The sequence below is a fragment of the Plasmodium berghei genome (genome assembly GCF_900002375.2).
Source record: "Plasmodium berghei ANKA genome assembly, chromosome: 9".
Lineage (NCBI taxonomy): Eukaryota > Apicomplexa > Aconoidasida > Haemosporida > Plasmodiidae > Plasmodium > Plasmodium berghei.
This window is the reverse complement of record NC_036167.2, coordinates 1,051,265-1,066,910: the sequence shown is the minus strand read 5'-3', so window position 1 is coordinate 1,066,910 and position 15,646 is coordinate 1,051,265. Positions and strand designations below refer to the sequence as shown.

The 15,646-nt window shown below is 22.8% G+C and overlaps 4 protein-coding genes across 4 annotated transcripts; 2 read left to right on the top strand and 2 right to left on the bottom strand.

Moving 5' to 3' along the window:
• Window positions 1-734: 734 nt before the first annotated feature.
• PBANKA_0928800 (splicing factor U2AF small subunit, putative) lies at window positions 735-1,649 on the bottom strand (the record flags this gene model as incomplete). The annotated part of the gene is made up of 1 exon (XM_034564887.1): window positions 735-1,649. The coding sequence occupies one exon, from the start codon at window positions 1,647-1,649 to the stop codon at window positions 735-737; it is 915 nt and encodes a 304-aa protein (XP_034421638.1).
• Window positions 1,650-3,374: 1,725 nt separating this feature from the next.
• On the top strand, window positions 3,375-8,705 carry PBANKA_0928700 (ubiquitin-protein ligase, putative; the record flags this gene model as incomplete). The annotated part of the gene is made up of 1 exon (XM_034564885.1): window positions 3,375-8,705. The coding sequence occupies one exon, from the start codon at window positions 3,375-3,377 to the stop codon at window positions 8,703-8,705; it is 5,331 nt and encodes a 1,776-aa protein (XP_034421637.1).
• Window positions 8,706-9,566: 861 nt separating this feature from the next.
• On the top strand, window positions 9,567-11,071 carry PBANKA_0928600 (AP-4 complex subunit mu, putative; the record flags this gene model as incomplete). The annotated part of the gene is made up of 3 exons (XM_034564884.1): window positions 9,567-10,460; window positions 10,560-10,748; window positions 10,844-11,071. 3 exons carry the CDS (start codon window positions 9,567-9,569, stop codon window positions 11,069-11,071), a joined length of 1,311 nt encoding a protein of 436 aa, XP_034421636.1.
• An 810-nt stretch (window positions 11,072-11,881) lies between these two features.
• On the bottom strand, window positions 11,882-14,797 carry PBANKA_0928500 (ATP-dependent zinc metalloprotease FTSH, putative; the record flags this gene model as incomplete). The annotated part of the gene is made up of 1 exon (XM_034564883.1): window positions 11,882-14,797. One exon carries the CDS (start codon window positions 14,795-14,797, stop codon window positions 11,882-11,884), a length of 2,916 nt encoding a protein of 971 aa, XP_034421635.1.
• Between the last annotated feature and the right edge of the window lie 849 nt (window positions 14,798-15,646).

Genomic DNA, 15,646 nt, shown 5'->3' with positions numbered 1-15,646 from the left:
GATGCGAAAATGCAACACAAATAAACATAAAAAGTAAAATAAATAGAAAATAAGTAAACTCAGATAATTCGCAAATAGATAAATATCGTTGTTATTTTAGTATGTGTGGATATATATTATGTAAAAAATTTTTTTCACCGAGTTTGGTATTTCTGTGATATATTAATATGTATTTCACACTCTATCCGTACCTATGTGTCGAATTATTCATATATATATATTACCTTTGTAATTTTAAAATACAATAAAATGATAACTAGTAAAACGTATGAGCTCTAACATGTCATATATTCTGTCAAATATTCAAACGAACATAAAGTTTGGTATTTCATGTTTGGGTCATATTTTTTGGATTTTAATTTCACAGAACCCTAACAGTTAGTCTACAAAAAAATGAATGAAATATATTCACTTTTCTTCATCTATTGGAATGTTGGTGTTTTCCAATATATTACACTTCATACTTTTTTATTATTAATTTATTCGTTTTCAATGCAATAAATATCACTATTTATGCTGATGTTTTTTGTAATAATGATTTTATAAATAAGACAAATATATACAAAAAAAAATAGTGATAAAGATATTAAACACCCTATATATATGTAAATTTAATTTTAGTGGTTTTAAATATGACTAAGCCCAAAATAGGTATATGTGCATGTACATATTGTATTAATAATATTCTTTACTTTCAATATAAAATAAATATTTATAATATGTGTAATATATTTTTATTCTTTAGTATTATCATTATTTTCTACTTTAGTTGTATCTTCATTTTCATTATTATTTTTTTGACTATTTTTCATTTCTCTTTCTTTATTCCATCGTTCTATTTTTTCCCTTCTTTCCAAACTATTTTCTCTTTTTGGATGCTTATAGCTCCTTTCATTATCATCATCCTGATCATTACTACTTTGACTTCTATGCCTACGTCTTGATGAATTATAACTATTTCCATATTTATCACGTTTGTGTTTATCTCTGTTATTTCTGTCTCTATATCGATCATGCCGATGTTCACCATCTGAATCGTCTTTTGATTTTTTATTTTTTTTATACATTGGGAATTTTTTATACATACGTTTATGTAGCCTTCTTTTAACAGTTCTTGGTACATGTTTGATATGCATAAAATTACAATACCCACCACGCCTACATTGTCCATCAACAAATTGTCTACATCGTGCTTCTCTAAAATCAGTAACTGGCGTATATTCTATTTGCAATGGTTTTCCTGCATAAAATCGCCCATTTAATTCTTTAATAGCTTTTTCTGCATAATCCTCATGTGTATATTTAATATAAACATTTCCAATAATATGATCTCCAATATTATCACAAACAACCATATCTTCAATTTCACCATATTTCATTAATTCATCAAAAACTTCTTCATAAAATTCTTCAAAATGATCAGCTGCTTGATCCAATACTTCATCATCAACCATTTGCCCTTCTGCAATTGCAACAGCCATTGGTGGATTATCATACATATGTCTTATTACTAATGTTTGAGCGCTGTTTGGTTTATAATGACTTCTACTACATTGATCGCCATGACGACAAGCTCCAATTTTCCAAAAAAATGGACAATTTACTCTGTCCTCTTCAGTTCCAATTATACGAGCTAAATGCTCTGCCATTTTTTTGATTTTTCGAAAAATCAAAAAAATGGCTAGTTTATCACTAATTTATTATGAACGCAAATGTAAATTATTGCATGTTCATGCAAAATGATACAAAAATGTGTGTGTATATACAAATATATGCATTAAAATGATCGAATATATGTATATTTGTAAATATTGCAATAGCGTAATTATAGTAATAAATTATATTATGTAATATTTTTTTGGGGGGTGTCTGTATTTTAGCTAGTTATTAGTATGTGCAGGTTAAAAAAGAATGTAATAGACAAAATGTATTAATGGGTATATAAAAGTTTATGCAAATTTAATTATTATGAATTTTTTTTATTCATATTTATATATTCCCTAATAAATGTAGGAATATAAGCTTTACATAAAATACGCAAATGATATGCACTTTTCAGATTTTTATTTTATTCTTTTTAAATTACATGTTTTATATGACAAAAATGAGCAGGCAAAAAATATATATGTATATATATAAACATATGCATGTAAGGGTGATACTCTACATAGCAAAAACTCGCATGTGGTTTGTGAAATAAAAAATGGAAACTTGAAAAGTACCCTAAATCAATGGCATAAAAATTAGAAATATATGCAAATAAAATATGAAATGTACAATATCACAATTGTGGCTAAGGCAATTAACGTATCTTAAATGCAAATTATTATAACTATAAAATATATCAATTTTGGAATTTTCTCTGCTATGAATTTCTTATATTTGATTCTTCATATTGTCATAAACTTACAATGCTTTTCATAAAATAAGAAATAATGTACTTTTTAATTATTTAAGAAAAAATTAATATTATAACAAAAAATTTCCCTTTAAAAAAGAGGAAAGAAAATTTTCATATTTTTTCTTTAAGGAATAATACTTAAAAATTAAATTTATAAAAACGTGGGAAAAACTTTAAAAAAATTATAAATAGTGATATGATTGCAAACCCTAGATTAAAACCTAGTTCTATTCCCCTTTTTCATTTTTTTCAATTTATTATATCACATAGGTATCATTTTGTAGTGAATATATAATGCATATAAATATTTATATACTTTATATATTTTTTGTTACTATTTTATTTTAAAATTACAATTTTTATAGGATAATATGCAAAAAAAAAATAAAGAAAAGTTTTTATAATATATTGAAAATCATATTAAACAAAATAATATTCATATATAATAAATTCATTGATCGCATTTCGTTTTTAGCATAATGGTAAAATATATTGTGTAATATATTATCTTTGTTAGTTTATGCCTTTTTACTTAATCACATATATTTTGCGCATGTAATATTAAATACAATTTTATTTTTTATAATTAAGAAAATCATATTAACATTTTTTAAAGAATATAGTAGGGAAATCATAAAAATTAATAGATATAAACAATTTATTTTTTCAATATATAAAAGTGTATATATTAAGTACCCACGCACACTTTAATATTGTATAGGCGATGCTATGTTTTAAATAAGTCCCCATAATTGTTTTTTTGCTCTTATTTTTATTTTTACCCTTATTTTTATTCTTATTCTTATATTAAATCAGCCAAAATAAAAAAGCGAATTTTCAATCAAGATAAATCTATGTAACGATTATTCATACATACACGCATATACATATATTTCTTTATTTCGTCATTTCCTTATTTTATGTATCCATTTTATGCATAAAGTTTGCTTAGTTTGAGCCCCCAAAATAAAATATGTTTGATGGAGAAAGTAAAAATAGAAAGATTAATTTGAGCGGGAAAAAAAATGTCATACTTAACAAAAACACATTTATTGAAAAAGCTCGAAAAGAAAAAGAAATAAATTTAGCGTATAATAAAAGAAAAAATTCATTCAAAGTTATAAGTAGTTATGTCCAATATAAAGCAAGTATATCAAGACGGCAAAATGAAATCCATATCAATCTATTAAAAAGAGTTAATGATGTAATATTATTAGAAAAAATAGTTTCACAAACTATATATAAGCAAGCTTTAGAAATTTGTTTATATGAGTTTTCACTTCAATCCTGTTTTATATATTCAAAATGGAGTTGCTACAATTATTATAAATGTATGAAATTTGAAGGAATATATGCTCCGGTAAAAATTTTGTTAGACATAATAAAACTGCATAATAAGTTGAGTTTAATGAAAAATGTTAACTATAAAAGTAGCGATTTATTGAATTCAGAAATATATGAACAAGATTTGAGATCCGAAAAATCTAACAAAGGGTCATTAAAAGAATCAGACGATGATGATAATAATAAAGTAAAAAATGTAAATATCGAGAAAAACAAAATTTATTATAGGCACAATAAAGAAATAGATATTTTGGTGAATCATTTAGACATCTTGATTGGAAATTATTATGCATACAATCTGAATATATATCGTGAGTATTATAAAGGTGGGAAAATAAATAAAAAATCAAAATGTTCAGTGACAAAAAATATTATGAAAAGAACTATTCAACATGTTTCAAATTCTGAACAAATCAATGAGAATCAATTAAATATTCGAACTAGCCAAAATAGTGATGATTTTATAAGAGTTCAAGAGTATATACATTGTCATATAGATGTATATGAAAGTAATATGATACATATATATTATTTATATAATTTTATTTTAAATAATCAATTTATTGAAGAATTAGGAAATAGAATGATAAATGCTTCTGATCATTTTAGAAATATTGGTAAAGAAAAATTAGTAGAATCGATTAAAAAAATATCCGACTATATAATTTTAACAATAGATGGATTAATTACAGTCATTAAACATGTTCTAGTATTTTGGAATAAGGATATACAACTCTCTTTGCTCTGTGAATCGAAAACTAAACTACTAGTATATGTATGTGACATAATATATATTTATTTTTATATTTTAAAAATACAAGGAAATAAATTAAACAGTAACTATGTAAATGACTTGAAAAATAAAATAAATATATTATTAGATTTTTTATTGTTATATATAGCTCGAACAAATACATGTTACAATTATTATTATATTTTTATATCACTGTTTAAATATAACATTTTTGAATTATTTGCATCTAAAATAGATGTGAAAGATGAATTAATAAAATTTAAAAAACTTTTAATATTAGTAATAAAGAAAAATTTAATAATAGACACAAATATAATGAAGAATATTGTTTATAGTATTGAAAATCATATTATACGGGTCTATTCAAAAAAAAGTATAATATATAGCCAAGAAACATCTGATAAAAAAAATGTCTCAGGAATTAATATATTTAAAAATCTTCTTTTATTTATTTATACAAACAAAGAAATAATGAATGATAATATAATAGATTTATTATTAGAGATATACATGTTTTTGCCACTTGTTCATCATCCATATATATATACTGTTTCAGATGATGGTGCATTAAAACAAGAAAATGCGAATAGTTCCGATATTTTATCTACGAGTGATTATGCCCAGAACCCACCAAAAAAGGATATAACATTTTTAGATGTAAAAGCAAACAAAGAAAATAGTATGAATTCGTTTGGATATAAAGAAAATGAAGAAATATTATTTTTTCTACAAAATAAAGAAAAAAAAGTAGATAATATAGGTTTAGGACATTTTTATAATAAAAATATAATCGAATCATTAATAGATATATGCAAAAGGTATTGGTTTATGAAATTAGACAGTTTATTATTTTTGTTGATTCCATTTAGAAGTATACATATAGATGTATTTAAAATGTACAGGAACTATTATGATTATATTAAAAATATAAAAGGTGATAAAAATAGAGAAAATAATGTTAAAATATATGGAGATATTTATAATAATAAAAAAAATACCAAGCCAATTGATGGAATAAATTTTATTCAATATTCTGATGAATATATAACAGAAAAAAATAACCCATCTACTATCCTTAATAATAATTTTGGAAATATTAGAACTAGTATGAATGTTAATAAAAAAGATATATATAATATCAACAGTTTGAATATAGAATCTATTACACAAAATAAGGTTTCTAATTTGGAAAATAATATTTTTCAGTATTATGATAAAGATTATTTTTTTTCTCCAAACAATTTAGTAGAAATACGAGATAAAAAAGATGTAATAAATAACAAAATATTAATAAAAATTAAAAAAATATTAGTACAAAACAATATACATATATATTTAATAAAAAAGATATACTTATCATGGATGGAAAATAAAAAAAATGGAAAAACAGATAATGATTTTTTGAAAAATTTATATGATTTTCCATATTTTGATAATAATAAAATGGTAATATATTTGACTTCTTTTTGTTTTCTTTTTCATTATTATATTATTACAAATATGTATAATAAATTAATTGATATAAATAATTTTAAATATAGTAATTCATTTATGCTAAATCCATCATTTAAAAAAATATCTAAATTGTTAATCTTATCTCTTTGGATTATTTTAAAAAAATCGATAAATACAATAAGTATAGAGTTAGAAAATATGTATATCAATCAGGATTGGAAACAAATAGAAGAATTAGTTGATGATATATCAGAGGATGTTATATATAATGATGAAAATGAACAATATGAAAAAGAATGTGAAAAAAAGGAGCAAAGTGATATAGATTATGTTGATAGAATAGATATTAATGAATCTGAGACGTTGAACCGAGATTTTATAACAAGTATATCCTATTTTAGTGCACTAGATGTTCAAATAAGTAATATAATAAAAATAGAATATACCGAAGTAGAAAATGAAACAGTAAAAAGCTGTGATAATGTAAATAATAGACAAATTAATTCTTTCAAATGTCTAAATTGTAATATTGAAAATATTTTAGAATGGCTCAACGATTTAGAAGTAAACGGTTTGATATTTGACGAAAAAATCACATATTGCAATAATTGTAGTAATTATAAAAATAATAATTTAGATATATTTTGTGAAAAAAAAATTAATGACGAAACGATGAACAATTTAAGAAATGATGTGAATAATAGTGAACAGAGTTTAATGGAAAATATTAACGAAAATAACAAAAGAAGTAAACTATCTAATTTTAATTATAACAGGAATCAAAAAGAATCAGCATATACACACACAATGATAAATTACTATTTATATAATAGTGAAAAAAGAGGGCTTGGTTATATATTGCCAAAAATACTTAAAAACATATATGAAATAAATAAATACTTAGAAATATTTGATGATAATTTTTTTGTAATAAAAGATACTTACAATTTGTTAAAAAATCGATTTAATATAATAGACGAAAGCAATAATATAAGTTATAATAATAATAACTATGATGAAGATTCATCATTATTTTTAGAAAAAAATGATATATATATAAATAAAAATATAAAATATGTAACTATATTAGCTAATTATTTGTTAAGGCGTTGTCCATTTACTATCCCTTTCCACGATCGTTTATTAATTTTTTATAACCTTCGAAATAAAAGTAAAGAATCAGTACGTGATGATACACGATATAATATTTTGGAACGAAAATATAATTATATAAGACGAACAAACATATTTGAGGATGGTTTCATAACTTTAAATAAGTTAGATTCTATAAATATAAAACAAAATATAAGAATTGCTTTTAGAGATAAAAATGGAAATGATGAAACTGGAATAGATGGTGGTGGATTATTCAAAGAATTTATGTTACTTTTGTGCCGAGAAATTTTTCATAATAAATTTATTTTATTTCAATATGCACAAAATAATACATTATTTCCTAAACAATATAAACAAAATGATAATTTAATTTTGTATGAATTTTCTGGAAAAATTGTAGGGAAAGCTATATATGAAAGAATATTAATTGAATCTGTGTTTAACAATCTATTTTTAAATCTATTATTACATAATGAAATAAATATAAATGATATACATTTTTTTGATAAAGAACTTTTTAATAGTTTATTATATATTCAAAATACAGATGATGTTGAAAGCCTAGCCTTAACATTTTGTACTTATGAAAATAAAAACCCAGATTTCTTGAGTTTATCACAATATAATGAAATTAAAAATTATTTCCTTAATTTAAGTAAAAGAACTAAAAACTATGATAATATAAATAATCAAAGTGGACTTAACAGTTCAGTTTTATTTTTTCAAAATAATCAAAATATGTATAATAATAATATTAACACATTTTTTAACATAATTAACAATTTGGATGTACTAATAAATACTATTGATCGTAATATATCAACCATTTCTCGAAACGAAGTTTATCTGAATTCTATTTCATTACATGCATCTAGGAATAGTGGTTCCATAAATGAAAATGAAAATATATCAGAGAATAATTTAAACATGCATAACACTATTATTCCATCTATTTCTGAGGGATATATAAATACAATAACCAATAAAATAAATGACGAAATGGAAAATGTTGATGAATATTCACAAATAAATAAAGCTGAATCATATGAAGAAAATAATTTTAATAAAAATGAATTTGATTGTATCGATTTAATAAAAAATGGAAGAAATATAAATGTGACTAATAAAAATAAAAGATTATATATAAAATTGTATATAGATTATAAATATAATAAATTAATACAAAAAAAAACTCAACATTTTTTAAAAGGATTATCACAATTAATACCTATAAAATGGCTTAAACTTTTTAGCGCCCATGAATTAAAAATATTAATATCTGGTAATGATAAATGTTTTGATGTTAATGATTTACGAAATAATATAATATATAGTGGTGGATATAATGAAAATAGTAAAACTATTATAAATTTGTTTGAAATATTAAATAATTTTACTTCAAACGAAAAAAGTTTATTTCTTATGTTTGTAACAAGTTGCTCAAGATCACCATTATTAGGATTTCAAGAATTATATCCTAAGTTTTGTATATCTCGAATCACAGATAATACACGATTACCTACTTCATCAACATGTGTTAATTTACTAAAATTGCCTGATTATGAAACAAAAGAAATACTTTATAAAAATTTAATAACAGCAATTAATGGAACTCAAGGATTTGATTTAAGTTAATATTTTTTTTTGTTAAATCCAGATTATATATTTTATATCAGTTTGGCATGTAAATTATGTATGTGCATAACTTATTCGCATCAAGTTTATTTTATGCGTATTTTTTTTTTTTTTTTTTTACTTTTTTTCTTAAAATATATAATTTTTTTTACAAATTGTTTATGATAACATTTTCAAAAATTTTTTACTGAATTATTTTTTCCCGTTATAAATAAATGTGATTGTTTTCGAAAACTGAAAAGAAAGAAATATATATGCAGGTGTAGAGTTAATGAAAATAGAGAATTCTTCTATATATAAAAATACACCAATTTGTATTCAGTCCAAAGGAAATATAAGATATTTGAATATAAAACAATTGCATATGATCATTATAAAGGAAGGCATTTTTAATCAATGTATTATTACCTTCACTTTAATGCAAAAATTTTAATTTCTATACAAAATAGTGAAATAGAAATCGTGTAAAAATATTTATTTGGCATTATTGACAATTTCGTTTTGTTCATTTCCATTTTATGCATACTTTACTCGATACGTTCAATTTAAGGAAATTGGCAAACCGATCTGAGATATTTTTTCAGTCAGCTTTATATATCGCAGTGCTTTCTATTTTCGCCTTTTCCGATTTGTTATTTTTTAAAATTTTTTTTTTTTTTTTTAAATTTTATTTATTTATTTTTTTTTTTTAATTAAATTTCCTAAAAAATAGCGATATAGCCAAACGAGATTGATCGTTAATTTGGGGAGTTTATTCTTTACCATATAAATAGAAAAAGAGATGATAGTAAAATATAAATAAACTGAGGAAGATAATATGTAATACACACAATTACATTATGAACATTCATAAATTATAAAATGGTGATTTCTCAATTTTATATCCTTTCGCCAAGAGGTGATACAATAATAAATAGAGATTTTCGAGGTGATGTTTTAAAGGGAAGTGCTGAAATATTTTTTAGAAAAGTTAAACTACATAAAGGAGATCCTCCCCCATTATTTTATTTAAATGGAATAAATTTTTGCTTTTTGAAAAATAATAATTTATATTATGTGTTAACATCATTATTCAATATATCTCCAAGTTATTTAATAGAATTATTATATAGATTATTAAAAATTTTTAAAGATTTTTGTGGACAATTAACTGAAGAAATTATAAGAGCTAACTTTATTTTAATATATGAAATAGTAGATGAAGTAATAGATTATGGATATTTACAAAATAGTAATACTGAATATATAAGATATTTAATACATAATGAAATTAGTAACAATAATACTTCTAGTACAAAATTTTCAAATTTAACAAAATTTACAATTAAGCATTCAAACACATTACCTTCTAATGCTTCACAAAAACCTATACAAGTTGATAATAAAAAAAATGAAATATTTATAGATATTGTTGAAAAAATTAATTTAATTATGAATAAAAAAGGAGAAATAATATATTCTTATATTGATGGTGTTATACAAATTAAGTCATATTTACTTGGAAATCCATATATAAAAATAGCATTAAATGATGACCTATATATTAAAAATATTCATAAAGATAATACAAATAATATAATTATTGATGATTGTAATTTTAATCATTTAGTTAACACTTCTAATTTTGAAACAGATCGAATCTTATCTTTATATCAACCAGATGGTGAATGTGTTATTATGAACTATAGAATAAATAACAATTTTAAGGCTCCGTTTCATCTATTTGCAAATATTCTATATAACCCAAACCACACGGTACTTCATTAATCTATACATACATCATTTTTTCATTTCCACAAATTTGTCACATATTTCTAAAATTATCCAACTATATACCCTTCCATTATTTTGCAGGCCGAACTGTTTATACGCATTAAGTTGGATATACCGTCCCGATATTCGTGCACTAATGTTCTCGTAAGTTGCAACTTATGCAAGCATATATCAAGTGTACATTTAGATGGAAATACAAACTCGGATCTATCTTCTGCTCATTACATACCCAATGAACATAAATTATTATGGACAATAAAAAAATTTAAGGTAGATTTAATTTATCCATTTTTTAGATATTCCATTTTAGTATAAATTTCCTTACTCGTTTTTCATTTTGAAATAAATATTTTTCCATATTTCAGGGAGAAACAGAATATACTATACGTTCTAAAATAACTCTAAACCAAAACTATGAATATTCGAGACAAGACTTTGGGCCTATACATATTATGTTTGAAATTCCAATGTTTAATTTATCAAAACTCAGAATAAAATATTTAAAAATAATTGAAAACTATAAATCAAGTAATACACATCGATGGGTTAGATATATTACCCAATCATCGTCATATGTTTATCGATTTACATAAATAATAATAAAATTTTATGACAAAAAAAAATAAAAGAAAATTGAGATTCCTTTTGTAAGTATATGATATAGATTTGTTTTTAACCTATTATTATTATCATGGTTCTTTTTATAAATTTTTTTAGTTTTTTTCTTTTTTTCCAAAACAATTATATTAACAAAAAACCAGTATCCACCCATAATCTAAAATATATTTTAATTATAAAATAATAGAGAATTTGTGGATATACAAATTATAAATATACACCGAAATAAATGTGAATACACATTTATGATATTATTTACATAATAAATGTACATAAATATATTTTTTGTGGCCAACTTAGATTTCACAAGTTTGCATAAAAATGCAGTTAAATGTGGAACTAATCCAAAAAAAGGGAAAAAAAAAACAAAATAATACATAAAAAAAAAATAACAAAATTATTATTCATATCATAAAATATGTTTAAATTTGTTTACACATATTTTTTATGCATGTATACTAAATGCAGATATACAAACACGTCTATATATAAATATGGGGTTGCTTCTATATCAGCTTGTTTTTAAAAAAAAAAATATTTATCCTCATAGGGGATTATAAAAAATTCTTTCATGAAATGTATGTATAAATATGGATGTTTAATCTATCTGTTTTGAACAAATATAATAAAATTGTTGTTTTAAAATCGGCGATTCATAATAATTTGTTATTTTCCCCGGAAATATAATATCATAGCAATTGTTTGTCTAAAAATAACATATTATTTGAGTGGTTCACCAACGATTATACTTAAACAGAGGCATATATATGTACATATACTATCAATTATCTTATGTTAAAATTAGAAATTTTTTCATCCTTTTTGTTTCTATTGCCAATATTTTGAGTAACTGGAGAAGCACCATTTACACCTTTCTCATTATTATTCTGAATATTTTTTTTTTTTAAATCATTATCATTTCCATTATCGCTTACATTATTATTATCTTTTTGAGGTTCATTTTTTTGTACACTTTCTGAATCATCCATTTGGGTTCTAGAATTTTGTGGATCATCTACTTCTCCAGTTTTTTCTTCCATAGATGTGGATAGATTCATTTTATAGGGGTTTGCTTTAACAAACTTTTCATAGTTGGATTTGATAGGATATGGCCTTTCTCCAACACATTTAACAATATCATGATAAGATATTGTTTCTTTTTCATATAATAAATTAGCAAGTTTATGTACATGTTTTTCATTTTTTTTTAAAATAGCTTTAACTCGATTATATTGTGATTCTATTAAGTTTCTAGCTTCATTATCAATTAAATGTGCTAAACATTCTGAATGAGGTCGATAAAAAGCATATTCGCCACTACCATTATTTCCACCATTTTGTTGAAACGAAACTAAACCTATTTCTTTATTCATTCCATATTGAGATACATATGAATAAGCTAGTTGAGTAACTTTATTTAAATCATCAATTGCTCCTGTTGTTATTTTTCCAATAAATAGTTCTTCTGCTGCACGGCCACCTAATATAACTGCAATTTTATCATGTATGGCTTCTTTCGAAAATAACATAATTTCTTCACTTAGATGTTGAGAATATCCTAATGCACCATTACTTCTAGGTATTATCGACACTTTTAAAACAGGATCAGCAAATTCTAAAAACCATCCAATAAGAGCATGACCCGTTTCATGATATGATATAGTTTTTTTTTCTAACGGAGATATAAGTGAAGTTGATTTTGCTAACCCACCTAATACTCTTTCAATAGCTAATTCAAAATCCTTTATTTGAACACCTTGTATATGTGATCGTCTTGCACATTGTATTGCACCTTCATTTACAACGTTTGCAATATCTGCACCGACAAATCCCGGTGTTAACGACGCTAATATATAACTTATATTTTTAATATCTAAAGAATCATGTAATTTTAAATTTTTTAAATGAACTTGAAATATTTCTGATCTTTCATTAATATCAGGTTTGTTAATATTAACAATTCTATCAAATCTTCCTGGTCTTGTAATAGCAGGATCTAAAATATCGATTCTATTTGTTCCTGCTAAAACAACTACTTGATCATTAGATGTATGGAACCCATCCATTTCTACAAGCATCTGGTTTAGAGTATTTTCTCTTTCATCATTTCCTCCACCTGCAAAACCTCCCTTTGATCTCTTTCTCCCAACAGCATCTATTTCATCTATAAAAATAATAGATGGTGCATGTTTTCTTGCTTGAGAAAATAATTCTCGGACTCTTGATGGTCCTATTCCTACAAATACTTCAATAAAATCACTTCCACTAATATTAAAAAAAGGAACATTAGCTTCTCCAGCAACAGCTTTTGCTAATAATGTTTTTCCGGTTCCCGGTGCACCACATAATAATGCACCTTTTGGTATTTTTGCACCTAATACTTGATATTTTGCTGGATTTTTCAAAAAGTCAACAAATTCCATAATTTCTTCTTTTGCTTGCTTCATTCCAGCAACACTTGAAAATTTGATATCAGTTTTATAATTATTTTTATTAATTGGATTTATTTTATTAAATTTAAATAGTTTATCCATTCCACTGTTTGCTACATTTTTTAAAGTTATTTTTTGAAATATGAAAATTAAAAACAGAAAAAAAAGTATACTAGGAATATAAGATTTTATTTCCCCTATAAGATTCCCTTCATTTACATATTGTACTTCTATAATTTCATCAAGTTTTATATTCATTTCTTTTTGTATTAATTCAACTTTTCTTTCAAAAGAATCACTATTTCCTACTCTAAAACTAACATATTTAAGATGATATTTATTAATACCATGTGAATTTAAATATGCTTTTACATAATCTTTATTTATTATTTTTATTTTATCTACATATCCTTTAGATAAATAGTTGTAAAAAAAATCGTTTTGGGTTATTTCATTATATAAGCTATTTGAATCGACAAATAGCAGAAAACATAATAATAATAAAATAAATAAATAAATAAAATTATTATCAAATTTTTTTGGTTTTTCTTCTTCTTGTTGGGCATTATTTATATTCCCATTACAATTTTTGTTTGAATTATTTTTTTCAAATCTTTCAAATCCTTTAGGAATTTTAGATAAATATATTTTTATAATATCTTTAAATAATGTTTCTACAAAATTTGATTCTTTGTCTTTTCCATCGATTTCTGTTTTTATATTTACAAAACCATTTGGATGATCTACACCACTGTTTACATTATTATTAGAAATTTTATTTATTTTGTTATATGCCTCAAATGATTTTTTTAAAAATTTATTTATTTTTTCGTCGTTTTTTTTTAAATGTTTTACTTTTTCATTATTTTCTTGCATATAATCCACCTTATGTGTACAACACAATTTTGCATATCTATTAAATAGATTAGAAACATTTTTCACAAATTCGCTATTATTTTTTAAATGTTTATTATTAAATTTATTTCGAATTAAATCTAAAAAATAATTCAAGGAAACTATTTCTTGTTCAAATTTTTTTTTATCACATGTTATTATTATTCCATCCTTTTTATTTTGGCTTATTTTATTAAAATTTGGTGTATATACTAATGAGTTTATACATCTTTTTCCATCATTGTTAATAGTAAACAATTCATTCTTTTTTTCTCGAAACCCTTCAAATTTATAACTTTCTAATATATTTTTAAGAAATTTTTTCTTCTTCAATAGGAATCGTCCATTTTTTTCAAGCATATGAGATCTGTACATTTTTATATGCACACTTTAGTCTACTATTATAAATAATAACCTTTTTTACTAGTGTAATATCACACCTTTAGCAATAACCTTCTATTATTTCTTACTATTTAATTATATCCAAATGTCCACTCTCAATTTTCGTTATAATATTTGTTCGAATTATATTCAATGTAGCTATTGATTTTTTTTTGTAGCTAGCTATTATGGATGACATTAAACAGAGAGGATATATTACTGCATGTTTCCCTATTTATATATTCATATATAATGTAAAAAAGAAGACATAAAAAAGGACTAATATATGTAAAGAATCGATGTTCGATTTTTAGCAAACATATTTTAACAAATGTTTGCATATCATGTTGATGAAACACGTCTTTTTCACAAATTAATACATTTTTTTATATCTTTATGCATGCGCATATTTGCATGCACAAGTAATGTATTTTCTTTTTTTGTTCTATACAGGTAATATTAAAATGTGAACTTACACTTGCATAAAAATATTAAAAAAGTAAACAAAAATAATATAAATACAAAAGCTTTACTATAAATATATGAAATAACAAAATGATGAATACTGAACATAAAAGCAAAGTAAAAAAATTAACATAAATTTGTAAACATGAAAATATAGGCACATCGAATTATAAATATATGAATAAATCATAACAAAATCATTAGAAATATAAATCATTTCCATAATATTTACTTTTCTTTTTTGTTTTTCTTGATACTTGAAAATATGAATATATATTAAAATTCTAAGTAAGCAAGCTATTATATATTTTTCGAAAAAAGGAGAATGAAATATATAAGTAAATGCTTAGATATGCACAGTATACCTACAAATACATA